Source organism: Cinclus cinclus, chromosome 6 (genome assembly GCF_963662255.1).
Source record: "Cinclus cinclus chromosome 6, bCinCin1.1, whole genome shotgun sequence".
Lineage (NCBI taxonomy): Eukaryota > Metazoa > Chordata > Aves > Passeriformes > Cinclidae > Cinclus > Cinclus cinclus.
Window position 1 is genome coordinate 57,321,970 of NC_085051.1, and position 27,711 is coordinate 57,349,680.

Consider the following 27,711-nt stretch of genomic DNA (forward strand, 5'->3'; position numbering starts at 1 on the left):
CAATCCAGTGGGTGCTTGGTTCAGGTCTCCTCACGGGGTTCAGGTTTTCTCCAGGTTTTCCTAAAACAATGTGGTAAAAGAAGGGCAGAGCAGCACAAACAGCACGATATGAGGCACGTTTTAATTTTATTTTGTCAACAGAGATAAAAAGTCACGAAGTGCAAACCTCCAAATTTCAAGAAGGTTGGAACAACCGATCCCTTTACAGTCATAAACAGTAATGAATAGCGTGGGGGAAGCACAGGTTTGCTCTCAAAAGAGCCTCCCTGAAATGACAATTATTCATATAGAGCCAACTGGAATTAATGCTGTTTCACAGTTTACAACTGGTAGAATCGAGATGTGGAATTTAAGGAAGATATTTACCTCACAGGTTATGGATATTTTCCACCTTTTAATGAAGAACCTGGCTGTCAGCAGATGGGTTACTGAGAAGTGGCATTATTAATGTTAGTAATGGCTTGAGACCACATCAGGCAGTTCGCTTGTGGGTTCCTAAGGCAATACAATCTTCTAATATATGAAACTTTATTGCCGCGATTGAATTCCGTGTAATTACATTAATGCCGCGCAAAAATGCAAAATACATAATAATACTTTTCTCCTGGCAGCAGTCTGAACAGCCCCATTAGAAAGAATAGATGCATTCTAAAGCTGGTATACCCAGTCACGTGTGTTACATATTTATCTTTAACAAAAATATCAGCCACAGAGGAGAATTTCCTCTGAATTAGCCAGCATCCTGAGTTGACTGATGGTTTATTCTACTTTTCTGCAGAATGTCCAAGAATCAGTCTTTGCTGCAGTCATATCCTGGAAGACATCAGATGTCAAAAGTTTGTTGCAGGCTGGTGTTACCTACTGTTTCTAACATCTGCAAACACCGAGTATTTTACCAGTGCGATTGAATCTCTCAGCCCTTTCTGCTAGTGACTCCTGTGTCCTCTTAATTCATGACACAAAATAGCATTTGACATTTGCAGTTACACTACTTCATTTTAACAATACCAGAATAACAAGTATTTTACATGTGCGTGCTTTCCAAAGCATGGTTTTCTGCAACTTTACACTTTTCATAAATTTTATTGTAAAACTACAGTGAAAGAAAATAAACCCTTTAGTTCTCCCTACAAAAGCATTAGTACCCTTCTACAAAAATATTCAAAAGGTAAAATTATTTGTATTTTTATGGGATAATATAATAGTCTCTATCTTAATAATATACAGCTATACAGTCTACTCTATTGATGAATTTTGTGTTGCAGTTTATGGAACAATAAATAAAATTTCTTTGCTCCAATATCTTGCAGTTTTAATAGGAAGTTTCAGAAAACCAGGTAACAAACACTGTTAAAATGTTTCTAGAGAACAGCTCTTTAATACATGCTCAAAACTATTTTTTTTTATAGTAAGGAATTATTTTGGATTTTCTTTCACATGGCGTGAAAGCAAAAATATTCTGCCTTGATCTGTGGCTTGAGGTAGTATTTCCTAGTATTTTTCTTAGGATTTTCAGAAATATTTTTTATTTGCTACCTTGATCCTCCCCTAACTGTGAGACAAATTAATTTCTGTCAAACACCCAGCGTTTTAAACGCTGCCTCCGCCCCCTCCCGCTCCCACAGCCTCAGTGCTGCAGGATGTAGCTTTAATGCCACTTTAGTTAAATTCTGCAGTTGTTTTCTGTTCCACTTTATCCTGGGTTAGGATCTCATCCTCATCACCAGTTTGTCGTGGCTTTGCCTCTCTTGCAGTGTGATGGGGAAGCCACTGTGGGACAGTTAAAGCCCGGACAATTCCACTCACTGTTAATGCACCTGAGCTAACGAGCTCTGTCCTGGTGAACGGTGTTCCCATCCCTTTTAGAGATCTGCATCATGCCCCCATCTCTTTAAAAACGTGTAACTGAATTTCTGCACGTAGCAGCACGGTACAAACAGAAGGAAGAATTGATAACAATCCGTTTTCCATTTGATGAGAATTCTGTCTTTAATCACACTTGGCATTCATACACCTTTGGTTTAAATGGACTTGGTGGTTGTTCGGGAGCAGTGTGCAGGATACTGAAGGAGCTTTTCCATCAGCTGTACTGCAAGTCCATAGGCTTAGTAACCAGCTGGAGTACAGGCTACACATTTTGTACACAAGCATCTCTCCTTGCATTCTTCATTGCCTTCTGAGACCATTAAACGTCTCAAACAGAACTGCTCTAGGAGCAAACCTTTACCTAAATTATAAATCTCCTTTTTTCCTAAGTGTGGTTTAAATTCCTACAAGTCCCTCACCACCATTAGCGAGAAATTTGGTTCTACTAGGTAGTAATTCAAATGCAGTTGAGACTACTTTTCTCCCTTTTATGTTAAAATGTGTGGTATTGTCTTGCAATTTTGGCTTGTTTATTCTATCAACAAGGCATTTGACTGTGTAAATCTTTGGATTGCATTTTCCTTTTGAAGTGTAAACCATGAGTGACAAGGTTTGGATCATCTTGGACAAAATTCCGGTCCAGCTTGGTAGGTCATTATATCATACGTTTTTATTAACAATTGTTTGTGCACTGCATATAGTGATATTTTCTGCTTTTAACAGTTATACTAACTTGAAATACATGTATAATGTTAAGCTTCTGTTCTTTGCCTACGTTATGTTTTGTTAGCTGGGAGGTTGTGGAGAGGGGTCCTGACAGCTATTTAATAGTAAAATTTCTATGTAGATATTTTGCTAAAATAATTGTTAACCAGAGTTTGTGCAATTAATGCTGCACAGCACATGCCTGTTTCACAACTCCACTCGTATATATGTATATAACGAAGAGTTGATTTTCTCCTTAAGCTTCCAAGATAGAAGAAGCTCGCATTGCTAAGAAACAAGTGGATTGTCAGATAAATTGTGAGTAGTGGTAAATTATCATTTTATTGGATGCTGAACACTGATTTTGTTTCATTAATCCTGGGACATGTTCTGTGTCCCGGGGGCGGAAGCAGGATACCCAATGGAAGCTGTCCCGTGTCCTGCTCTCACCCTGCCTCATCTTTAGCCATCAATACTTGCTCATTCTCCCCAGCAGACTTTGCTTTTGCTCACGACTTTTAGCTGGGCTGTTCAGCTGCCTCATGGACAGCCAGTTTCATGCTGCGCCATTTCCTGCTCTGACTCTGCAGCTCCTCGGAGTCCCTGGCAGCCCTTTGATTCAGCTGTGCTTGCTCAATACATCTGCCACTTGCCTCCCTTTCTTTCTTCATGTTTTTGTTCTTTCCAGATTTGGACCTCTGCCTCGCTGCATCTTCTCTCTTTCTGTTTCCTTAAAATAATGAAAGTTCTCTCAGTTGCTACTACATACTCAAGCCTGGTTCTTCTTTTTTTGCAATCAAGCAGCTGGTTACTTTATTTGAAATTCAAAACAGCAAATCCAGAGTGAAAGTCTTGCTCTGCATCAAATTTGTTCTACCCCGGGGCTTACAGACAGCACAATACTATGGACTTAAGTCTGGACTGATTTTTTTAACCTTGCTACTATATGAAATCACTCATGAGAATGTCTGAAGAGTAGTTTCTCTGCCAAAAACAATCTTGAGAACATCTGTGCTCACCTCTGATACTTCATAGGTAGACGTTCAAGCAGGTAGCCTCCATATAAAAGAAAGAAGAGAAAATTCTGGTCTAATTTGTGTTCTAATAATCTTCATTGATATGTCCAAGCAAGTACTTAATCATTAAGAAGATTATCACAACTAAATTGAAGCATCTTAAACATGAAAACGTCTGTAACACTAAATCTGGCACGCCTTGGATTCTGGTTTAACTCTCCAGTCACACAGCTGAACCTTAGAGATGAGGCTTTTCTTAACATTCATGCAGGCTTAGGGTAAGTGCTCTTAGGGAAAATCTGAAGGCTGTAGTAACACGGCATAGCTGCTTTTGTGTTCAGTTCAGAGATAACTAAATGTGTGTAAACACACAGCCAACACTCAGGCTTTTAGCAGTTTGGGTTAAGTCTTTCAAGAACTTAGAAAAAAATAGTAACACTGATGTAATTTTGTCTCTGTGTGAGTACAGATGAACAGCTGTAGCATTCAGCCTTGGACTTTTGGTGTGAGATTCATCAGGCTGTTTGGCTTCAGTCCCTTTCTTACCAGTGGAGGGAAGTAGGCACTTTTAGGGTGTGATTTACCTTATTCTGAAGAAACAGTTTAAAGTGGGTTAGATAAAGTAAACTTTAAAAGTGTCAGCTTGTCTCAGGTGGGTGTAGCTGCAGCCGTGGTTGTGTTGTTCTGAAGAAGGTCCCTGCAGGAACATTGGGTGAGATGGGTCTCACCCACCAGCTCCGTGTGAAAGCACACCTTAGCTGAACAGCTCACAGAAGTGCTTATCTGTTAAAAATGCTGCATGAGGTGTGAAGTGTATGTTTTGTTAATAGTGTTATGTTACATTTTGGTAAATCTCAGAAAGTTGTCTACAGGGTTTTGCTACATTCAGCTGTTTATTTACAGAAGTGAAGCCGTGTCAGTTGTCCAATATTTATGCTTCATGCTAAGTAAAGGCAAGTTACTGACTTTAGATGCTGAAAATATTAAGGATCTGAAGAAAACCCAAGGATAACTCAAGATAATAAATTACACTGAGAAATTTTTGGTTTTCCCTGACAGACATTTCTCTGTAAGAAGTGGTTTATTTTCTGCTATAATTGCAGATGCTGTTGAAAATTAATATATTGCAAGTAGTACAAAACCAGAGCCAAACTTCAGGATGACCTGAAATTTCAGAGCAGTAATTCCAACTCAAGACCTGTTTTGCATCACTAAGATGCTCTACATTGAGTAGATGAGAGAAGGGCAGGATGTGATTGACTGGTGTGTAGGGTCACCTACTCTGGCATTTATTGCTTCATGGCAGCAGTAATACCAAGGGGTGATTTAGCACTGATAAAACTGAAATCTTATGTAGAAAAAAATAATTAAAATATGCAGATAAAAAGTGTTGTGCTTATTGCATTATAAGGTGAGCATGCATGACAGCTCTCACAGCTTTTGCTTGTGAAGAGAGCACTAATCATATTCAGCAACATGGATTCTCCTCTAACCACTCATTCAGAAAGTGTTACCTGCTGTCTGCTGTCAGAAGAGGCAGAATTAAGAGTTTGCCTTGAGAATCTCCACAAATACAGTCCTTGAGAACCTGTCATTATAATGCACGTTTTAATTAATTAGCCTGTGTCCTATATTAATTTATCCTACATTACACATTCCTATATTGAGTAAAAGTCCTTTGTATTTTAATTTTTCTCTTTTCCACCGATTGCTTATATGCCTTTTGTCATGTTTTCATTTTCTCTTTATTGTAGACAGCTTTCCTACTCAGAACATTTGACTTTCTGGGCTTTTGCAAAAGAACATAAATGTTTGAAAGAGGGTCCTGGTTCTGGCTAGGGAGTGAGTGAGCAGTGCATGGTTTGGAGTGTTTCAGTGGGAACACTGAATACCACTAATAGCAACTTCAGTTCCACACAGACTGGGATTCAGAAAGAGCACAAATCATGGCAGTCTCACAATATGAGATAATTATTAAGGTACCCACCACACAGCTGAAAATCCCTATGTTTTGACTCACTTTGTTGTTACCTTGTTTAATTGCAGGCTGTCCACTCACCTGGCATTATGGAGGTTTAGTTTTTTGGAAGGAATTTTTAATCATGCTGAATGTAGAAGTTTTATTTCATGGATTTGTTGAAAATGCATGAATATAATTTAAAAAAATATTTTTACATTTCAGTCTACACTGCAAAAATCACAGAAGAAAAGAATAAAATTTCTTGTTTGGAGGAAAATGTTAAAAAAGACAATGAGGCACTTGCTGATCTGCAAAAGCAGAACGAGGACTTCAAGAAGAGCTGTGATTCGTGAGTATAAAAGAACCTGAGCTCTGAGTTGGGGCTGGCATTAAGGAAGTGAGTGAGGAAGGAAGGAAAAAATATCTGTGAGTGTGTTCTGACAGCAGTGATGTTAAAAGAAAACTTTAGTATTCTCCTGCCTTTTTTAAACTGCAAATCTTTAGGTATAAAAATTACAGTGTTACCCGTCTGCTGAAGAAGAATTATAGAAAATCAGACTGCATTTAATTTTGGGTTGGTTTTTATTAAAATCCTGAGTTTTCAGAAGATCACAGGTACTACCTTTGCAGCATGCTAAAGTATTCATGTAGTAAGGTAATAGAAGCATAGTTTTTCTACACTTGGATGCATCTGAGTTTTGTCAAATTTGACCAACGTTAAGAATACTGTTAAAAAAAGACTTCCTAACACTGAACATCTTTCTTTTCTTTGTTCACAACATATTTCATGTTACTTTTTGTTCTCTACATATTTTCACACAAGATGTGCCATAACTGCCTCTCCATACACACGTGTGCTCTTCTGGTGGCAGATTCCAGTATCAAATCTGCTCCAGACTGCAAAATTTGTCTTCTGGGCACAATCTTTTGATGAATGCAAAGGGGTGCTGTTCACACTTTTCCTTACATAAATGTTTGTATAAGATAATTAGTTCAAGTTTTAAATGCTGATCGCTTTTGGATCTTAGTAATTAGAAGGTTTTCAAGACAGAATTTAGCTACAAGGAATTTTATCTTCCTGATACGTAATTTTAAGAAATTAAAACCTCAGGTGTTTGCAAGGGTAGCTGGAAAGGCAAATCAGTATTTGACAATACAGTGAGTTTGTCCCAGGTGATAAAATCCATCAGTGTTCCATTTCTCCACAATCTGACTAGTTCCTCAGAGCTGGAGTGAGGATTTGTTGGCAAATTCTGTTTTGTTTCCTTACAATTCTATATTTAAAGGTAAACAATAAAAATATCTATGACATACATTTGATTTTTTTTTTTGGCTGTGTGCTTGGAGAGTGTGGTGTTTCTGAGAATAAAGAGGGAAGTAAAGACAGCATTGGGGTCCTTTCTAGGTTTATTTTGAACTCTCAGAAAGAAAAACAAAGAATGGAATAATGAGTGAATAAAGTGGGTGTGGTGGGTGGCTTATTTGAATGAATTGCCATTCGATACTGATTTGTAGCTTTACCATTGAAAGAGTTGGGAAAAGCTCTGATCTTGGTAAAAAAAATCTTTTTTTTTCTTTACATTAAATTCTCACCTCCAATGCAGTATAAAATGAACACTTACACAAGTTTATGCAACTATCCACACTGCTTCCTTTGATATATTTTGAAGCTGCAGATCTGTTTGCAAATGACAAACTGTTAAGTGATTCAAATGAAGGAGTAAAACATTAAGGGTAGAACTAAGGATCTGATCTAAATTTTAATCATTGAATTCAATGGGTTTTGGCTCAAGTCCTGCAAAGAATAATTAATGGCATTAGTGTAAAGAGACTGAAAATGAGAAGTGACTCATTAATGAATACATGTATTCATAGAAGGACAATGCTTGCAGAAGAGTAGAGACTTTGTGTCTTAAATTACTGGAAATGTCATTTAACGGCAGACTGAAAACTTCAATAAACAAGCCCTGGCTATAAGATCAGACAATTAGGGCACTTACACAGTAGAATCACCCCAAACTTCTAAAATTTATTCTAGTTGACACTCCATCTATACTGGACATGATTCTAATGCTGGTTTTGTAAATTCAGATACTGTTTTGGCGTCACAGTCACCCTCCCAGCTGACTAATTGCCAGTGATAGAGCTCAATAGAGCTCTCAGAGAAACAATGTTTTGTCTGGGTTACAAGACATTATGAGTGTATATTGAAGCAGATTTGAAGACTTTGAATGAAATACAATGTTCTTATATTCAACAAGGCTAGAGAAAATACATATGGGATAGATGTATTGGGATAATACTGTGTTTTCTGAAGAAATACATATTGGTCTATGTAAAAAAGACATGAAGATAGAAAATGACCCAAATGAGACATATTTTTAGACAAGTGATGTATTTTTGCTAATATTAAGTTTCTTGAAGGATTCAAACCAGAAGTGTTGATCACAGAGCAGTAAGAAGTAGGGAACTGCTGCTGATGGAACCTACTCTAATTTTATTGTTTCTCTCACAGTTTTTAAATTTGGAAGCAAGAATGGTGGGATTTCATGGAAATAGGAGATAATTTTTAAAAAGCCACATGAACTCAGAATGTTGTTAGTTAGGAAAAGAAATGGTTGTCTTGTCCCACTAGCCAAACTGCAGGATAATTTTATTGCTTTCAGAGTAGTGTGGATAAAAATCTTTTCTATACCCTAGCTGATAAAAGGAAGGACAAATAAATGTGATGGCTACCAAGGACATCCACGAGACAGCGATGCATTTAGCAAACAAGTAAATGAGCTGCTTGAATCCTGCATACCTGGTTGTGTTCACAAGCCACTGTTCTTGTAGCACATGTTTTTTCCATGTCCACAGAGTAGATGTGAATGAAAAATGTAACTCACAGCATGGCTTGTGCTCTGATTAGTAAAATCTCTATGAATTTTACATCTTAGGTTTTGTTTTTTTTTTTCTCCACAGAAAGTAATGGAGTTTTCTGAGTAAAAGAATATCACAGTGTCTGATGTGCAAGCACATTTGTATATAAGTATGTTGCTTTCTGCTTTTGAAAAAATCTGACCCTTTTGAAATTCAGCTCTCTGCTGAATTTGCAGTAGATATGGTGAAGTAACATTTTGTAGTTCCACTTTTAATCACCAGCAGTGTCCAACCATTTGTTCATGCTTCTTAAACCTTTTTTTTCCCAGACAGGATATTTCTTTTCAAAAACTTAAAGATGCCTCTCCTAAAGATCACATCTGAGTTTCAGTTGAATCAGAAAGTCTATCTGGCTGTTTTTCTAGGGTTCCCATATCCAAGGCAGAGGTATCTCTAATGCCTGAGTGTTGAGAAAGTCCTGTTTTTTCCATAGTCATAAGTATCTGTGAAGCTGCTCTGCTCTCAGTACCATCTGCAGCATCCTGCTGTAGGAAAGTCCCTTCAAGGCTTTCTGAGCACGACTTGCTTTAGCAAATGGAGGAAATTCTGAGTTTGTAACTGCTGCTTGCATTTAGGTGTGAGATGGGTGCTGGTGATACCGGTGAGAATGAAATTGTGGGTATCTCCAACAAGAAGATTTGACATATCTAAAGGATTTGCTATTGGTGATGTGTTGAGGACCTAAAATATGGATTCAGATGCCTCATTACTTAGCAGCTCCAAAAATTTGTGAAGTTCATTCCATTAATTCCTTAAGAAGTGCTTTGTAATGCTTCTTAATTCTAAATATATTTTTTTTTCTTGAAGTTGCAGGTTTAAAATATTAACAAAATAAATACCTCCAAAAGATTTCTGTACTAAACCCATTTATGTTTAACTTTCAAAAATTTTAAAAATCCTTTGTCAGCTAGCTGAAGTGACTTGGTGTCTTCTTTTCTGAATGTTTTTTTTTTACTAAGAAAGACCGCTAGTATGCTTTTGTTTTTTGTTTACTTTGTCCACAGCTGGAAGCCCACCTATGCAATTCTTAACAAGCAGGGAGCATATTTGAAAAATGAAATTACAGCTGTAGTGGAAGATACAGAAAATGAGAGGTATCTGTGATCACATGGGATGAGATTTCCAGAAGTAGTACTGACTAAACCAACTAAACTTCTCAGCAAAGTTAATGCTGTCTGCATGAAAAAAATGTTGCAAACTTTTCAGGAATTTATAGTCACTTATAAGTGACTGAATAATTAAAAGAATTTTTTGTTTACATTACTATGAGATCATATGTTGTTTTGTAGTTGCCTAAGAAAGATGATAAAACATGAATTCCTGAAATTCACTTGCTTCCCAAATACCTATTACAATTTCTCAGAACATTGTACAACTGCCTACTGTTTGAAGAAAAGCCCAATAAATAAAAATAAAATTTTCAGGTAACAGTTAGAAGCATTCAGATAATTTTGTGCTTTTCCTTATTTTTGGATATGAATTACATAGGATTATCGGAATATGTGGATCAAGGTTTTGTATACTGTTGTATATTCTTCAGAATAACCACAAAGCATACAAATTCACTCTTAGGTCCTGAAAAATGAGGAATTGTCTCAGAAAAGCCTGGTCTGAAACCATTTTAAGACCAGTTGTAGGCAAGCTTCTAGTCAACATTAATTACAAGTTCAGTTCTGTTCAGTGAGTGGCATCTCAGGTGTTTCATCTTCATTAATTAGTCTCAGCATTTAAAAGAAAGTATTAATTGTGGTGTAGATGCCTGCAGTCAATGAATTAAAGAACAGACCCTGAAGATTCTCACTGAGGTGTTCCAAATGTGCTGTGCCAGGGTAACCCTCCAAAGTTCTATTGAACAAAGTAAAACCATCTCCATTTTAGAGAGGCTGCTCACCTGCACTGCTCTGCCTGTGAGGAGTGGAGGCTGCTTGGCCCTGTGGTGCAAAAGTCACGGCAAGCCCCTCCAGATACCCAAGTACCACTTTAGAATTGTAAATTTAGGTGATTTTAAACATTGGCTTTGAGTCTTTTGTAATCATTCTTTTTGCCAGTTGTCCGAGACAGCAGAAACAGCATGCCTGCGAGCCTTTAATTAACTCACTTAGTAGCTTATCTTTCTTCTTCCTGTTCAGAGCTCTAAATTTGGTGAAAAATAAAGCTAAATTGGCTTTCTATGAGTATATGATTAAGCCATTTTGGCTTTCACTAATTTGAGCTGACAAGCCAAAGAAGCATTACTTTTAAATTGCTTCTTTAGGTAACTAGTTTCAATTCCAACATTAAAGTGTTTGATCTGTTTGCCTGAGCTTAATTATAAGACATCATGACTACAAATCACAAAATAAATTTAATTCATGTATTCTTCAAAACTGTGGCCCAAATATAGTCTCTCTGCACCAAAGCATTTGATGATATGTTCAAGTCAGCAAGTTGTGCATTCAGCAAATTCCAATATTTAAATTAAAAAGAAAAATAAGTGTCTTTAGAACTTTATGAGCTGAATGTGCTTTTTAGTCTTGCATTTGAGGGGCACTGAGGACGACATGCTGCTGTAGATGGAAAGATGTTTTTAAAAGATGGGCAGATCAGTTCATGCTTAATTAGGCACTTATATTGGAGGTTTATAAAATGTTCCACATTTTTTGGTTGTTATTGGTTTCAAGAACATATAAGAATGCATATATGAACTGGAAGTTAATCCTGAAAATAAGTGATATGAAGAAGGGAAAAGTAATAAATTGCTATTCACATAATGTTCAGGGGGTTGTGAGTGCTGCCCTTTTCCTGTTGTAATTAGATTAAAACTTTTTCTAATTAATGTGAGCAGTGGTGAATTCTAAATAGTCTGTGTTATTTGCATCAACTGGAGGATATAAATTACTTGGAGAAAATATTAAAAATAGTGACGATTACTCAAGACCTCTGTACTGTATAAGGCCATAAATATTATGTATGAAAATAGATTTTGGGGAAAGAATATAAAGTTCTAGGATTATATTCACAAGCTTGAAATGTACCCGTTACAACAAATTATTTTACTTATATTATTTAAGTTTCTTTTTAATGCATTGCAAGTTTATTAGCAAATTTATTCTTTGTTCAGTTGTTGTCATAACATCTATTTAATTAAATAGTACTGAATATTTTTCATCTTTCATACCTGGGAATTTTTGTAGAGTATACAGAAATATTAAGCAAATAAATAAACTTAGATTCCTGACACCACCTGTGTAGAAAAGCAAGTAGATTAGTGTCATTTTCTGTGTGAAGTCTGGGAAATATAAATTCCTTCGTTTGATTCACAGTGCTACCTACAACTTCTCTCCCCTAAAATTTAACAGGAACTCGTGCCTGGAGTGTAGTTGGATTTGAAAATTAGAATCTGACTGTGTTTTGCCTTGTCAAATTGTTTTCCTTTTGTAAGAGCAGAAGATTCTAATACTGAACCTGGACACAAATTTTTCTCTCTCCCATTGCCTGGCACAGCCAGTGGGCAGCCAGGACTGGCAAATGCAGCCTTTCAGTCATGCTGCAATTAAATGATTAATAGCAGTCTGAGGTAAAGTGTGTTCTTTAGAGAGAAGCCCTGTGTGCTTTGCAAGCAGTGAGAGCTGCTCCTTGATGTAGGGGCAGGTTAAGAGGTGGGTTTCTGGCTTTATTTGCTTTAATGCACCATGTTTTTCCCATAAAGGAATTTCTTACTAATCTTTAGGTGTACTAATAACTTAATATTTTAAAACTTGCCTGTCTGTTGTTCACAGAAGCTTTTCCTGCATTCACTGATGTTACCTACTTCAGTAATTCACAGATATGTGTTCACATGATGTTAGTGAAGTTACATTTAGTGTGACATTAAATTACAGGGCAGCCCCACAAGAAGCTGAGCATTCTGGCTCTTTGCCACTTGAACATTTAAGTGTTTGCTTAACCTTAAGTATGAATAGTCTTGTTGTTTCAGTGTGACTGATGTGTGTGTTTAAGGCTTCCCTCAGTCAGACAGAGATTACTCAGCATCTCCTTGGAGGCAGCTTCGTCCCGTGGTGCACCAGGCTGCTCTAAATATGGGAAGTTTGGCCAAATTCTCCTTTACTGTAGCTTTGCTCCAGCTCCACCAAAATTCCAAAATGATGGAATTGTGCCAACGTGCATCAGCAGACTCTTTGGCCTGCAGTGAGTTTCATGATAATTACACAGGGAAAAACACTTTTGTCACCTGTCAGGCTGCCTTTGAATATGGTATGGTCTACATTCCCTTCAGAACAGGGAGGTTTGGCTGGTTTTTGCATCGTGATTATTCTTTGTTACATACGGCATGGCCTTCCTTGAATATCGGTGGAAAATTAAAAAATAAAACCAAATATTGTCATATTGAATATAATCTGACTTCTTGTTCTATGGTAGCAGCAAATTAACTGAGGTGATGCCACAGATTTGTAGGGTTTTTTTTTTTTCATTATAAACAATGGTTTCCTGTGGAAAAAAAATAAATTATGTGTATTTTTATAGGAAAACCTACGAGAATTCCATAGCTCAGTGTAGAAAGACTTTGCAGGAACACCGCAAAAAATGTACAGAATCTGCTCTTGCCCAGAAGTATTACAAAAAAAAGGAAGACGTTGAAGAAATCCGAAAGGGAGTTTTGAAACACCTTGAGAAATACATATGGAAAGAAGATGCTTCCTTGGATATTCTGGGTACTGCTATTGCCAGTACTTTTACAATGTGCACTGCACATTAAGGGTGCCATACAGGAAACTTCTAATTTGCTGAAGTTTCCTATAAGTGAATAAACTATATTCTCTTTGTTGCACCATTTTTAGAAAAAAAAAAATCTCTAGCAAATAAGAGTTTAGATTATACATACTAATATTCCTTCCTCCAACCCATAAATGTAATGGGGAGAGATTTGTGATTGAACTTCTCGGGGTAAAAAAGTTCTAGGATTTCTTTAGATCAAGCCTCTAAAAATTTTAAATTTAATTTTCATCACTTTTTAGTGCTGTTTTTAATGCCATTACTGTTACACTGCAATTTTTATTATCTATACTAAGCAAAGATAAATGTTCCTGATCTGTTTATTTGTCTTGTATTTATTAAGAAAATGGATTTGTTAGTTAATGATCTGAAAGTAAATTTTATTTTTGCAGAGTCTATTCCTTTGACATCTGTAAATGATTGGGCTGTACACATGTATCCTTGATTTCTAGTGTTTGTTCAGTTGGCAGGAAAGAAATTTTATATTTACCTTTCACAACTTTCTATTGGGAAATAAAACAATTATTTATATATTTATATTAAAAATATGTATTTATGCATTCATACATTTATGTTTAGAGTGGCAGCATTGGCATTTCTCTGTGAGAAAACGGGAGGTCAAATTCAGCTATTCAGTTTAAATTTATGGGGGCATTTTGGGGAATGAAAATAAAATTTCATTTAATAACATATCCATCAAAATGCTTCATTTAGGAGAAGCTTAATTGAAGTTAGAGTTGAAGATGCAGCTTTTTCAGAGCTTTTTAAGAGCAGGAAATGCAGCTTTATCAGAGCTTCCTGCATCTCTAGCGTTTGTGTTATGGCATAGAGAAGTCAGGGATCTGATGGCATCCCTTGCTTGAAAAAATATATTGTTATAAAAGATATTCCATGACATGGAAGTGCCTCCCTGAAGAAAAAAACACAGGAAACCTTGCAGCTTGCTGAAGCTGCTGCGCAGGAAACCCTCAAACTGGAAATAGAAGCAGAAGAACTACAAATGAAAATGGACTACTTAAAAAAGGTAACTGTATCTTAATTTTATTTTATTTAAATACGTGTTATGTATGTTGCCATACATAGCACCTTACATTTTCTCAAACATCAAAAAAGTGGTGTATTTTCCAGTGCACAGACCAACAGGATGATTCCAGCCTTCTAATTATATTTCTATAGAGTCACATGTGTTTTCTTAGAGAAAATGTAAAGGTTCTTAAAGCTTGCTTTCTGCTCACCTCAGTTTGCACCCCAGTTTCTGCTAAGGCACCGTGTCACGCTGACTTTGATGTCAGCTCAGGAGAATACACTTCAAAATAGATCAGGGCCACTCCTCAGTGAGCCCCAGGGCTGGAGTGTGCAGCTTTCCCAGGTCCTACTGGGTTTTGAAGAGTTTGTATTTAACTAAGTATGCTTTGCAATAAGAATAATGGAAATTCCTTCTCTCCTTTTTTTTTTTCTTTTTTTCCCAAAATACATGAGTTGGTATGTAATACCCAGCTGTAAGACTGGCTGATGGACTAGGAGAAACACTGATTCCAAAGGGAGAATCTTCAAAAAAAAAAAGGAATTTTGTCAGTACAGAATTTGGACCTATCCCTCTGTAAAAGGTCTCTTCTAAGCCTGAGTAGCCCAGTCTTGTACAGGTTTAGTAACTTTTTATTTTGCATTGCATCTGGATGCTTTTACCTGTCTGGACCAGATGATCAAGGACTCCATTTACTGCCTTGTGCTGATAGCAGCACGTTTTTCACAGGTGGTTTTTTCTGTTTATATTCTGTGATCCTGTTTGACACTCTTAGTTCCAGACTGAAGTTCCCAATGTGGTTTGTGCTGTGTAAACATAGAGGAAGAAGAGATGTAGTGAATTTGTTTATAGCTATGAAGGAGACCGTGTAGAGAGCTCCAGATTCTGACATTTAGACCCATGCTACAAAATTTCTGTGTTTATTCCAGTTGATCCAACAAAAAATATTGTCTCTTTTTAACCTTATTCTCCCTATTTCTTCAGAACCTCTTGGCTACAAAAACTATTACTGAGCACTGATTCATCAGGTTTAGAAAACCTTTGCAGCATGTAGCTAAAATAGTTCAAGTTTTGTCAATTTTTATGCCATTTGTTCTTTATCTTTTAAGACCTTCAAAGAGACTAAAGAAGATCAAAATAATTCCCAAAAGATTGAAGGAAATAAACAGAAAAGTATTGGGAAGCCAGAAGAGTTTAAAGAAAGGTACTCTTCAAAATTATTTTCCCCCTTGCTTTTATCCAGAATGCTCCCTGACAGTTTACACAAGGACTGCTACAAAACACAGATTGTTGTTAAATAAGGACAGGAAAACTTCTCTAATCCTGGTCATGTGATTTAATTATCTAATTTTTAAAGTTTTATATTTCTGTGGGTTAAGACAGTGACAACTTTTGATTCTTGGAATCTCAATGTATCTGGAAACATGCTATAAAAATATTTGTAGAAGCATTTTCTGCTCAGCTACTGCTGAGAGATCTGTGTGAGTAATTTTGAATGCAACTACAGTGACTGTGCAGTCAGAGATAAAATAACATTAACTCTACTAAATACATATTTGGAAAAGGAGACAGGGTTCCACATGTCACTTGTCTTCACCTCTGAGCTACTTAAGAAATTTAACTCTTAATTTAGTTCTTAAAAACAAGCATGAGTGAAAGTTTCATAGACAGGATTAATGGCTTAGTAAATTAGTCAGCTATTATTTACAGCTGGGACTCACTTTAATTTGAGCTCAATTACAATGACTGAAAATCATCACGAGGACTATCTTGCACTTGTCTGGAGTCCTTGTCAATGTTGAAACATCTCCTGTTGAGCTGACACTTCTAGACCAAAATCCATTTTGAAGTGAAAATATGTCTGAAAGACTTTGTCTAAAGTGATTTTATATTATGGTGTGCTTGAAAAAGAGTCCTTTTAGGGCTTTAAATAGGCATTTAGTGGAACATATCTATAAAAGAGTGTAATTTTAGTAATTCCTAAGATTCTTTTACAGGGACCTTTTTAGTCTTTAATATCTTTTCACAGACCTGTGAGTCATTCAGATGATAATTTCTTTGTGGTGTAGCCTTTGCACTCATTTTACCTTCTCATGTAAGATTTTTGTAATTGGCAAGAACAGAAACATGGGGAAGCAAGAAATCCCTTTAGTTTTAAGACAAGGTAAAAAAAATAAAGATGGAAAGCACTCTCTTTGAATTTTCAAAGAAGCCCATGTGTGTTCAGTCTGAGAACACAAAATATCAGTTAAAGACCTGCTGTAAGAGGCAGAGATCCATGTGGAGATGTGGGGGTGTAAGAATCCCTCAGTGAGGCTCCTTGTGGTAAGGAATCCATAGGGTGCACTTCCAGACCTGCCATTTGTACATTTCTTTTTCTGTCATGGAGTCTGCTTGTACCTTCACGTGAAGTTCTGTGTGTTCCACAACATAAAGGCTTGTAGAAAATGGCATAAAATTGGTTTCTGAATATCTTTATCTGACATTAGTGTATTAAAAAATCTTCACGAGAAAGCATGGAAGTCACTGCTTAAGTAGCTATTGGTGTTAAAAATGGGTGTACTATGAAGCTGTAAAACAAAACAAAAACTCTGGGGGAAAAAAATCAAACAAACAGAAACTGTGTATTTAGAAAATGAGCCCAAGGAAATAAAACCTTCACGGACTCAAAGCAATGTACAAAAATACAACAGCAGAATGTGGGTACCAAAGGCAGGAGTTTTCTTCTGAGCTGTCCTGCAGCCACTACAAAGTTACTGCTGAACAAAAAGATCTTTGTGAAGAAAGAAGATATCTTCATCTTCTGCCACAAAAGAAGAAGAAATAAAAAGGAATTGTACTGTGAATGTCCATGAACTGGTCCAGACCAGCATGACACCAGCAGCATCGAGGACAAGAACTAAAGAGAGCAATGAGAGCACTGGGCAGAACAATGTACATATTAACACCCTTGAAAAGCTTTAGAAGGCTTCAAGACAAGAAGGAAGCTTGCAAGCCAATTAATAGGTGCTGATATATTTGTTCTGCTCTGGGCAGCAGGATGGCAGGGGGAACTGTTCCTTTATAAAAAGCCTGGAACACTGTTGTTTGAATCACTTGGGTCTGGCCAGTTGTTGGTTAGGAGTGTAAAACACATTCCTCTGCTCTTACCAGCTACTGTCTCTGATTCACAGCTCACCAGTTACACTGACAAGTACCACGGTTTAATTTCCAAAGCAAGAGTTCTCATCAGTTAGCAAAGAGGACTCAATTCTTTTGAAGCCCTGGTCTTGATTTCTCTATTAGACATTCTATTTATTCCACAGAAAGGCTGGTATCTTGAACGGTGCTATGGCATGTATGTTGGTCATTCTCTCTGCTTTTGTGAAATGGTTGGGAGAGATTTAATTCCACGACTCTGTAATTATTTTTTTTTCCAATTTGGTCCTGTATTAATTCATTCTCTTACTTTCCAAGTGAGAGCTTTTTGCTAAAGCTTCACATAAAGGAGATTGCATGGTGGATTACTGCAGTTCTTGCAGCATCTTTTCACAGAAGTGATTGACTTCTACTGATCAAAGAAAAAACTTGATAATATGAATCTTAGAAAAGTACTTATGAAGCTGTTTCTGGATTTCTAATGTAAACATATATGAAGAACCATCTCCAAAGAATGTTTCTGATGAGGATACTGAGAGTGGTTTCAGTAGCTGTAAATACCACAGAAGCTGGTGTGATTCTTCATGTGTATAGTAAGATACACTTGATTCCTGTGGTGAAAATTAATATTAATCCTTGGGTTTCTTTATGCTACAGAGACAAAAATACTACTAAGGAAATTTATTTTGCAATTTATTTTGGCTTAAGAATATCTGTTTTTCTCTTTACACTTTAAAAAACCCCTGCAGTATGGATCAAGATAAAGAGTTTTTATCTACTCAGATGTCTACTAACAATGAAGTAAAAAAAGAAGACAAATTATTATTCTTGTTGCTGCAATTTGGATTGTTTTAAGCTTCATGATGCAGTGGTATTAATTAATGTCGGAGAAGATGTACATGTTTTATATTTCAGTAGTGCTTTTGTGGAGGGCAGGGGAGCAGGTGTACTGCATATGCATAGAGTTTAACTGCAGGCTCTTTTGGAAGCTTTTGTTACTTAAAGAATGACTATCTGAAGAAAGTTTGGTTTGTAACTCTGCCTTTGAAATGTTATTCTGTATAGATATGCATTGTAAGAGGATTTTTTATTGAGTGGAGAGTAAGTCTTTCGAACTATAGAGTTGTCTGCTAGGCTTTACAGAAGCACAAGGAGACTGACTCCAGGAACTTTTAAAAACAGAGTTTGGCATCCTAAGTTCTGAAAAAAACCCAACCCAACCAACCAAAAAACCCCCCAACCACAAACCCCCCCTATTTTTGAGAGTCTAACTGAGCCACAGTAGCCTTGTTCAACTGATCTTTGAATGAGTGTGATAAAATGAGCCGTTTGGAACAAAGTGAAACAGTTTTAGCCAGGAGTCTGTGCTTAGCTCTGTTTTGATTTCTCCTTGCTTTTGAGCTCCCTGCATCTGAATTTAGAGATACACCAGCCACACACCTCTTGTTTTCTGTAGTATTCATTCTTGACACAGGTTATGTAGAACTAATGTAACTGGAAGATTGACTTTGGTTTTTAGTTTTTTAGATGATAGATGTTTTGTGCAGTTTGTTCACAAAACATACCAGCACAGAACTAGGTATAAATGTAACTGCAAGAGGAAATAGTCCTTTTCATCAGAGATACTAGCTGAGCTGCTTTCAGAGTTTTATGTGAGCACAGTTCACACAGTCCACGTGTATGTGCATGAGTTTAATGTGTTAGGTCCTTATATTTAGTCAGTGCTTCTCAGTGATGTTTTTTTTATTAGTGTTGCTAATTTTGCTCCACACTATCTTATAAAATGTATCCTATGTTTTATCTTATTTTTGTTTATGGAGAATTTCAAGAAGAACAAAAAGACTGACTCAGTTCTTCATTTGTTCTGAACAGCATTGTTCAGTCAGCTACAAACCAGATGTTGTAGCTAGAAGCACAGAGGCACTAAGCAGGAATGCCAGAGAGAAAATAAAATAGAACTCATTATTCTAAAAAATACTAAATGTTCCTGTGCCAAACAGCCACTTTACTCTTCATTGTTCTGCTAACCTTTGTCTTTCTGCACTGTAAAGGGCTATTTACTCTACACAGATAATTACCCCACAAGTGAAAACACTTGCTGCAGTTTTCTCTTTTGTGTACGTGTAGTGTGAGTATTCCAGACAATCTCAGAGAAAGAGAGAGAGCAAAAGTGGTTTTAAATGTGAAAATGTGATTTCAGAACTACAATAATGAGGCACTTCAAGTGTAAAACTCCACAATATTAATACTTTTCTTTGATATTGACAAAATTTAAGCCATCAATGTTCTTATGATTGGCTTATTACTCCTTTAGGGCTTCTTTTTCAGAGATATTCTCCCTCTGCTATTATTTAAAGAAAACCTCATTTTTATCAGCTACTGGTGCTGAAAGTGGTAGAACTTCCTTGACAACATGCAATGCCCTTGAGAATTCCGCATATTTGAAGCAGTTATATTTTATGATGTCTTTTCTTTTGCAATGATTTTTTTCAAATTTTAAATTTTTTAGGGTGTTTGAAGGGCGTCAGCACCCACCTCTGCCAAAGGAGAGACGTCAGCTGTATAAAACATTGCGTGTCCCGTGCATTCCTCAGAAATTTGTCCTGCCTGCACAGAGTTTCAGATTCTCAAAGCAACGACCAGAAACAGGTGTAGTGGGTTTAATGACTTCAGTGAGCATTTTGGGTTATTTATGTGCAAAATTATGATGACAAATCTGGTGAACTGCTCAACTACTTAGAGTTGAAGCCAGGCTTTCAATAGAAGTTGGGTGCTTACCTTTTTTTATGTTCTGGAAATCTTGTGTGTCTGATTTCTGCCATATCTGTGCAAGGAGTAAAGTAGCATGACAGATACACCTGATGCATGGTGTCAGAAACATCTGGAAATTATTCAGTTTCAAATCTAAAATACTTTTAGCACTGTTCACATTAGTACAGTAAACACTGAACAATTGTTATTTGTTTGATACTTTCATATTTTGTGATAAGTTTTTTTTTGCTCTCTATTAAAAGGAAAATTTAAAAGGTTTGTTCCCAGGTTCTGTTTAATAATGCAATGCTTTGGATACTTAATCTTATTGACCATATTATGTAATATTTGTAGATTTAGGGAGAGAAGAAAAAGAGAAACCAGTGGAACTTTCAGTGGCCACCAGCTGTTCCTCCAGCCTTGCAGAAAATTTATCACAGGTGTGTTGCTTTCCCAGTGGTAAAAATATGAAATAATATAATCTGCTTTATGTGGTTGTTAAAATTTAAAACACTTCAAATATACCTCATGGTATTATGTCTTACATAAAACCTGTTAGCACTGTAAATTGGTAATCATGGTAATCTGCAATTGCTTGGTAATCACAGCAAAAATCTTTCTGTGGTGCCTTTTCATTCTGAAAATATCTACGTTCTTACAAAGTGCAGTCTAATGCCAAAGTCAAGGTGGACCATCTTATCAACTCATTTTGTATAACAGTTTTTAGCACTTAAAATAAGCACTGTAGATTCTGTATGTAGCAAGTATTTGGAACTCTAAAGGAGGATCAGAATCTTGTGTTACTCATGATTCATGAGCCATCTGCTCCATAATGAAGGATTTAATAAAGGAGTGAGTGTACAGGACAGCCCACAGTTAACAACTCCATTCTGAGGTTTAACCAGACACAGAAATCTGGGCTGAGAGGAATAAAACCATGGACAACACTCCTTGGTGCACTGCAGGAGCCCACAACTCCCTTTTCTATCTCTCACCCATAAGGATATAGTTACTATGACATTTTTGAAATGGTGGAGTGAATTGCAGCTTTATTCAGATACAATGTTTTTTTATTCAAATACAACAATCCAGAAGCAAGCTGAAGGTACAACTTGCAAAGTTGTGAAAACTACCAGTAGTCTCATGGAGTGCAAGACCATTCGTAGGAGCAATAGATCGTTAAAGTATTAAATGGAGAAATCAGAGGAGATAAGGCCATAAGGGGTAGAAGAGTTTGTAACTGTGTTTACTGTGCAGGAGCCTGGGGAAGTTTCTGTCTCTAAACCCTCTTTCTAAGGGACATCTTACTGAATCTATTTAAAATCAAAATTTAATGAACAACGAAAAATCAGGTAAAAAAAGTTAGCATAACCACTTGTAATTTTCTTAAGAATTCCAAGGGAACTGAAGAATGAGGCAAGTGAATCACTAAGTGGTTTGAGTGGAGCCTGTGTGAGGAGACAAAGCCTTCATAACACATGACAAGATGAAGGACAGTGACAGGACTGAGTAGGACAAGACCAGAAGAAATTTCAAGCAATTCTGATTTGTGGCTGGCTTAGGGAGTTGGACGTGATGAGGATGATGGAAGGGCTGTTGCCAGGGTAATCTAGAGATGAGGCTGGGAGTCTGGGACCGAGAGAATTGTTGGAAGCAGTAAGTCAAGGTTAAGAGAACTTTAAGAAAGGGTGATGGCAATAGGGAAAAGAAGATGGAGTCTGAGGAAAAACAAAAAGATTGGAAGAAAGAAGGTTGCTATGCTTCAGAAAAGGTGTGCTGTACACTACAGGAGTTGAGTGGCAGGCAGATTCTGCAGAACCAGCTCTTTTGTCCCCGACCCTGACTAGAATTGAGTTTGATACATTTTGTTAATTAAAAATAAACAAGAACTAGGCACTCCCTGTAAATTAATGTTATTTGATGCTGAGGCATAGATTCTTCACCCCGCCCTTAAGGCATAAATACATGCTACATAGAAGAGTGATGGCTTCTGCTCTGATGAAAATCTGTGAGGTGGGACTGTTGTCATGTTTTCTGCAGTTTTTTAATCCCCCCATGAGACCTGTTCTGACTGAGACTGATGTGGATGCTCAGTTGGCCTTCAGAGGCAGAGCCAGGCCTGGCCCCAGCCCTTTCTGTGTTGACAAGCACGAGCAGCCAGGCTGCAGCAGCAGCAAACCTGCATGAAGTTTGTAAATGACATAGCATTATTTGTGTTACATAAAAGTTAATTAATCACATCTGGTTATTAGTGCTGTGGCTAAGACTTTATTAAAAAAATTGCAGAAGTGATTTTGGGTATCGTGCTGTCAAAATGTAGACAAAACAAAGAAAAGGTTTTTACATTGTCTGATCCTCAATTTCTGGTTAAAAGAAGGGATTTCCACAGTCTAAGGAGAAATCAGAGTGATGCTGTTGCAGTGACAATTTCACTTGCTGCCTCATTTGAATTTTCTTCTGTCTTTTAGATGGCTATTGACACTGCAGGGAGTAATAACCCACAAACTGCCCAAGTTCCATCAGAAGTGGTCTTACAAAACCAAGTGAAATTCAGGTAACTTTTCTTTCATTCTTGAGGCTGGGGTTTATGGAAATAATTCACATTTAGAAAAATTAAACTTTGTCTTTTAGACTGCCAGATCGTCCAAAGCAGTTGACTTTCAATCAACACTTTGAGAGTGAAAATGCAGTAATGGGTAAAGTATTGCTGTAATTTTTTTTATAAAGTTGGATCATATAATTATAAACCAGAAAATTCAAGGGACCAGATTTTCATTCTGGCATTAAGAGGGCCACCGTTTGCATTTCTTTCCCACCTTGATTGTTTACTCAAAATTTGAGTATAGCAGACAGGCAGAGTCCTAATTTAAATAGAGACTTAACTGCTCAGTAATGTGGGATTTAGTCTGCACTGGCTATTGTGGATGAAAGGATCGGTCCAACATCTCTTGTAAATTCACACTCAAGGCTCAAATTGTTTGGGTAAAATGAAATCCAGTCTTAACATCAAGCCAGAAGGCCTGAGAAAATGCAAAGAAAAGGGATATAATAAACCCAGTAATTTAGGTATCTTGAAGAATCAGATCAAGATTATTAAAGATGAAAATTAACTGGAGAAAAACATGCAGAATGCTTACAGAAAAAAAAACAGAGCAGTTAAAAATACACCTGTAGTTTTTGAAATCTCAAGGAACTGAGCTTCAGTTTAAATATCTTTTTCTAATTGTTTCTAATTCTAATTCTAATTTCTAACTACTAATGTAGATGCATATAAAAGATTATAGCCTAGATTTTTTTACAAAGAGAATACTGAAACACAGGACCTTAACCCACAGTGCCTGAGACGTAGCACCATCTGAAGCTTCCAGGAGAAACTCTGACAGCAGAAAGTCTGATAATGTTTCTTCTCATTTTTCATCCTGACTCTTGTCCAGTTCTTTAAACTACATCACTGTTACATGAATGTGCTTTTTATATTGTTCCCCCCGGTTTCTATTGGCTGTTGGCATTCTCAAAGGGCAATAGCTGGAATAGAAAAATGCAGCACTCTCAGGGAACAATGGGCAGGTTTGAAGAACACACCAAACCACAAGCAGCAGCCTGAGTAAAGCTTTGAAAACAGTAAGTGGCAGAACAAGAGGTAATTGTTATGGACAGAGCCACAAAGTGGGTTGTTAAGAAAATCAGTCAGAACACTTCCTTACCCAAAGCAATGCCGAGCTAGTGAACTTTCTCAAGGATTCTTTCCCACAATGTCATTTTTATGTGTTTGTCTAAAATGCTGTTGTAATACAGGCAGTGCTGTCTTTTTTGTGCAGCAAGCCAAGAGGCCAAGCACGTTGATGAAAACGCAGATGAGCACATGGGCTGCTTGTATGTACCTCAAGTAAGAAAAACATTTCTTATGTCAAAAGTGAGAAGTTTATTTAGAATAGTCAGAGTATTTTAACATACTTGATTCAGTTGGCAAGAGCCAAGTCTCAGAAATGTGTAAAGTATCAATTGGTGCATAACATTTTCATGAATGCTGATGTGATGAGCTGATGAAATGTTTTGAAAAATGTCTGCATTTAAAATTAATTTCTTGCACAGACCCATAAATAAACAGGCTCAGTTCTGGCTTCACTGAGAACATATTTATATATTGAAAGACCATATATATATTGAAAAGACTAATGATATTTTGGGAAATTTTATATGTTATAAACATCATTGTTTATTTCTTTTTAATAGGATGTGCACACAGGTTTTAAGCCAAATGAAGATAATCCTGACATAGCAGAAGAAAGTGCAGAACCTTTCTTAAGAGCACCTAAAACACCTGACTTAAAGGGGAAACACCCACACTTCTCAAATACACCTCCATTTGACTTGTATGATTTCAACTTTTATTTTGATTCTGAGCAAAAAGTTATAATCACATTTATTGTATAAGCATTTCTGCCCTTTTTGAAAGATACTAGAGAAAGAATTTTCTAGAAAGCCCTTCTGAAAATATTCAGACTTTTTTCCTGAGTTATGCTTGATATTTAAGTTTTCTTCTCATGATATAATTTCCAGTTGAAGCTGTTTTGAAAGATCAGTACTTTGCTTAGAAATATATGAGACACATTGTTTTTTCCCACAGTAATATTTGTTACTCTGATTTCTATCTTTAAACAGGCTTTTTGTTTTTTGATGTTAAGAGGGCAGGGAGTTGGTAAGAACACCACCTCCCTTTGCTTTAAAGTGTTGTGTTATCTTTTCTGTGACACAAAAAGCACTTATTGATGGAAGCTATGGGATGTAAAAAAGTGAAAAAATGGGAAAAAGAAAAAATAGAAGAAAAAAGGCTATCTGCATCACTTAAAAAAAACATTAATATAGTTTCTATGTTTCTGTATTTACAGCATGAAAAATTTAGGTTGTGAAGAAGGAACATCAAAATCTCCTGCTTTCTTTTCTGTCATGAACTTCTCGCACAGGTCACCTGGTTTTAATTTATTTGATTCTTCTCTGTTTGGAGCACAAAATTCATCTGATGAGGTAAAAATCAGTAATTGTGAACATTAAATTTCCCCAAAGCAAAATATGTGAACTCAACAGCATTGACACTGAGTGAGATTTTTCAGACTGGTTAACTTTGTAGCAAACACTTTTTTTAATATCTTGGTTACTTTTTAAGTTTGATGTTCTTTGAAAATGTTTAATTCCTTTCCAGGCAATCCCCCTATGATGACCACTAACCAAGTATCAGTCTTTCTCATATGGGTCATGTGGAAATATACAGTGACTCAGTTCACCAAAAGGCTTCTGGTTCAGTGTTACAGTGCAAAATTCAGGTTCTCTAGCAGGCTTCACGACTCACACGCTTCTTCTGTGTGGTTTTGTCTTGATGAAGTGAAGAACAGTGAGAAGGAAGAAAGGACAGTTTGTTAGGGATACTGAACAGCAAATGTGGATTAGCTATATTCAAATGGAGGAGCTAGGAAGGCAACTAAATGGAACAGGGAATGGAATCCAGATCTTCCTCTTTCTTTGCAGGTTCCCTAACTCCAGTGCTCTAGAGTAATCTCCTGGGGTATCAGGTAGATAATTGGGGTTCCAGGATAGATCTGTGCAGCAGACAGGGCTTGGGCATCACTTGGCAGTGTAGATCCAAGCCCCATTATGCAAATAAGGGATTTGAGCCCAGGTAGTTCCTGTTGCAGGGAATGTGCTCAGTCCCGTGGTTCCTGGCTGGGAGCTGAAGCAGGGATGAGGGAAGGCATCATTTTATTCTGGGTTTGGCAAGATTTGTGTGGTTGGTATCTCATAGCATGAGCTGTGTCTAGGAGAGAACACACTGGTGTGTGGTTTGTGAATTGTTTAGGGATGAGGTGGGTTTTAGGTCACCCAGTGTTGTCAGAACCCACATTATTTTGTGCCTGCTCAGCAGTAGAAACCAAGAATTTACCAGGCTGTAGCAGATCTGGGATTCTTTAAAGTTAGATGAGAGTTTTGTAGGACTTCAGTATCTATTTTAAATCTGGTCTAAGAACTCATTTTAAGAGTGACAAGTGGTTATCCTGCTACTCCTTCTGGCAATATCAGGCCCTACTCAGTAGGAATTATTTATGTTCTTGCTTGGAGATTTTATAAAATGTCACAGATTTGAACAATTTAGAATCTTTTTGGTTTAATAAACCAGCAGTAAGTCAGGTCAGCTTTTGGACTGTTACCAGTCTGTTTTTTTCCTAGAAAACTGGAGGAGGAGTGTTTGTAGCTGCATGCAAATATCATAAAACCCAGCTGATCAAAGAACTTGGCTTGCAACTTTAGGGACTTACACATACCTCTAAATCCAGATTTTGTAAAGGCTACTAACATTCACTGAGACAGCGTTTTTCTTGCTAAAAGCAAATGAACATATCAGCATTAAAGTTTACTTTTTGCCTTTCTCATTTGTTAAATTAAAAATTTGTTTACATTTCAGACAGAGGAAAATTTTTCTGTGGGAAACATGATCTCTGTATCCCCACACAAAGATACTGGTAAGTCTGAAACTCAGATGGACTTGTGTATATCAGCTCTCTTCTGCTTGTGTTCCTGTGACTGTCAGGCTCATGGTCCAGCTTAACAGAGCTCCTTTGGTTGTCTGAAAGTATGTTCAGTTGTGATAATGGAGCTCAGTGGTTTATTGTGCTCATTTGTGTTTTAACTAAGTCTTTAGCATAAATCTTCACAAACGTGTGATGTATCATGGAAAAGAAGAGGCATGAGAAAGAAAGAAATAGGGATAGTGTTAGGTGTGTTTGAAGCAAAATGAGAGGACTTGCAAGGGAGAAGAAAAAGTCCAAGTATTTCAATGATTGATCACATTTTTCTCTAAATAAACACTTTTGCAGATTCTGTTTACAAACACCTCTGTTGCAAAATGTATCATGCAGAAGTGTTTTGTTGTTCTAAACCATTCAGGTGCTCCACACTTTCTTCAATGTCAATTCTAATAACAACCCCCTAGAAACACCATCTCTGGTGCAGCAATAAACACACAACTGTAGGCTGATGCTCAGTGGGATATTTGGCACAATATGTTAATAAAGAAGCATATGCTGAATGCAGTATTCTCTCAGATTTAATGTAATAACAAATATTATATGTATTCCCTATAGAAAACTTCTTTGGGAAACCAGAAAATGAGGATGCATTTGCCTTTCCCTTCCTCTCGGAATCAACTCATGTGTTTGGAGATGGAAAAGAGGATGCTAGTTTTTCATTTGCATTTGGACAGGATCAGAGATCACCACAGTCTCCTATGAAAGGTTTTCATTCTAACACACAAAATAGAAAGCCATTTACACTCTTTTGAATACCTTTGACTTCCTTTTAAATTATTTCCCTACTTAGCCTTGACAAATGTTTCCAGTTTCTTGAGTTAAAGTACAAAGCATTACTTCTTCCATTTTTTGTAAGGATACATTATTGCAGTTGCTTCAGTGTGTGTTCATCAACCACATGTTTTGAGATTTTCTTATTTGTCTTTGAAATATGTTTGTTCATAAAATGTTGTTGTATGCTCTTGCTAAATTGGCACTCACAAACAGAAATGTCATTTT

The 27,711-nt window shown here is 36.8% G+C and overlaps 1 protein-coding gene across 1 annotated transcript in view; it reads left to right on the forward strand.

Moving 5' to 3' along the window:
- Positions 1 to 27,464, forward strand: part of C6H14orf39 (chromosome 6 C14orf39 homolog) — a 28,220-nt gene extending 756 nt beyond the window's left edge. Inside the window, exons 3-18 of the mRNA XM_062495409.1 lie at positions 5,770 to 5,896; positions 9,474 to 9,563; positions 12,973 to 13,160; positions 13,614 to 13,656; positions 14,125 to 14,245; positions 15,355 to 15,449; positions 19,893 to 20,032; positions 20,495 to 20,574; positions 21,697 to 21,738; positions 22,603 to 22,688; positions 22,766 to 22,830; positions 23,953 to 24,020; positions 24,368 to 24,507; positions 25,024 to 25,159; positions 26,589 to 26,646; positions 27,268 to 27,464. Coding sequence (XP_062351393.1) covers positions 5,770 to 5,896; positions 9,474 to 9,563; positions 12,973 to 13,160; positions 13,614 to 13,656; positions 14,125 to 14,245; positions 15,355 to 15,449; positions 19,893 to 20,032; positions 20,495 to 20,574; positions 21,697 to 21,738; positions 22,603 to 22,688; positions 22,766 to 22,830; positions 23,953 to 24,020; positions 24,368 to 24,507; positions 25,024 to 25,159; positions 26,589 to 26,646; positions 27,268 to 27,464 — 1,676 coding nt within the window. The remainder of the gene's footprint in view (positions 1 to 5,769; positions 5,897 to 9,473; positions 9,564 to 12,972; positions 13,161 to 13,613; positions 13,657 to 14,124; positions 14,246 to 15,354; positions 15,450 to 19,892; positions 20,033 to 20,494; positions 20,575 to 21,696; positions 21,739 to 22,602; positions 22,689 to 22,765; positions 22,831 to 23,952; positions 24,021 to 24,367; positions 24,508 to 25,023; positions 25,160 to 26,588; positions 26,647 to 27,267) is intronic.
- The last annotated feature ends 247 nt before the right edge of the window (positions 27,465 to 27,711 follow it).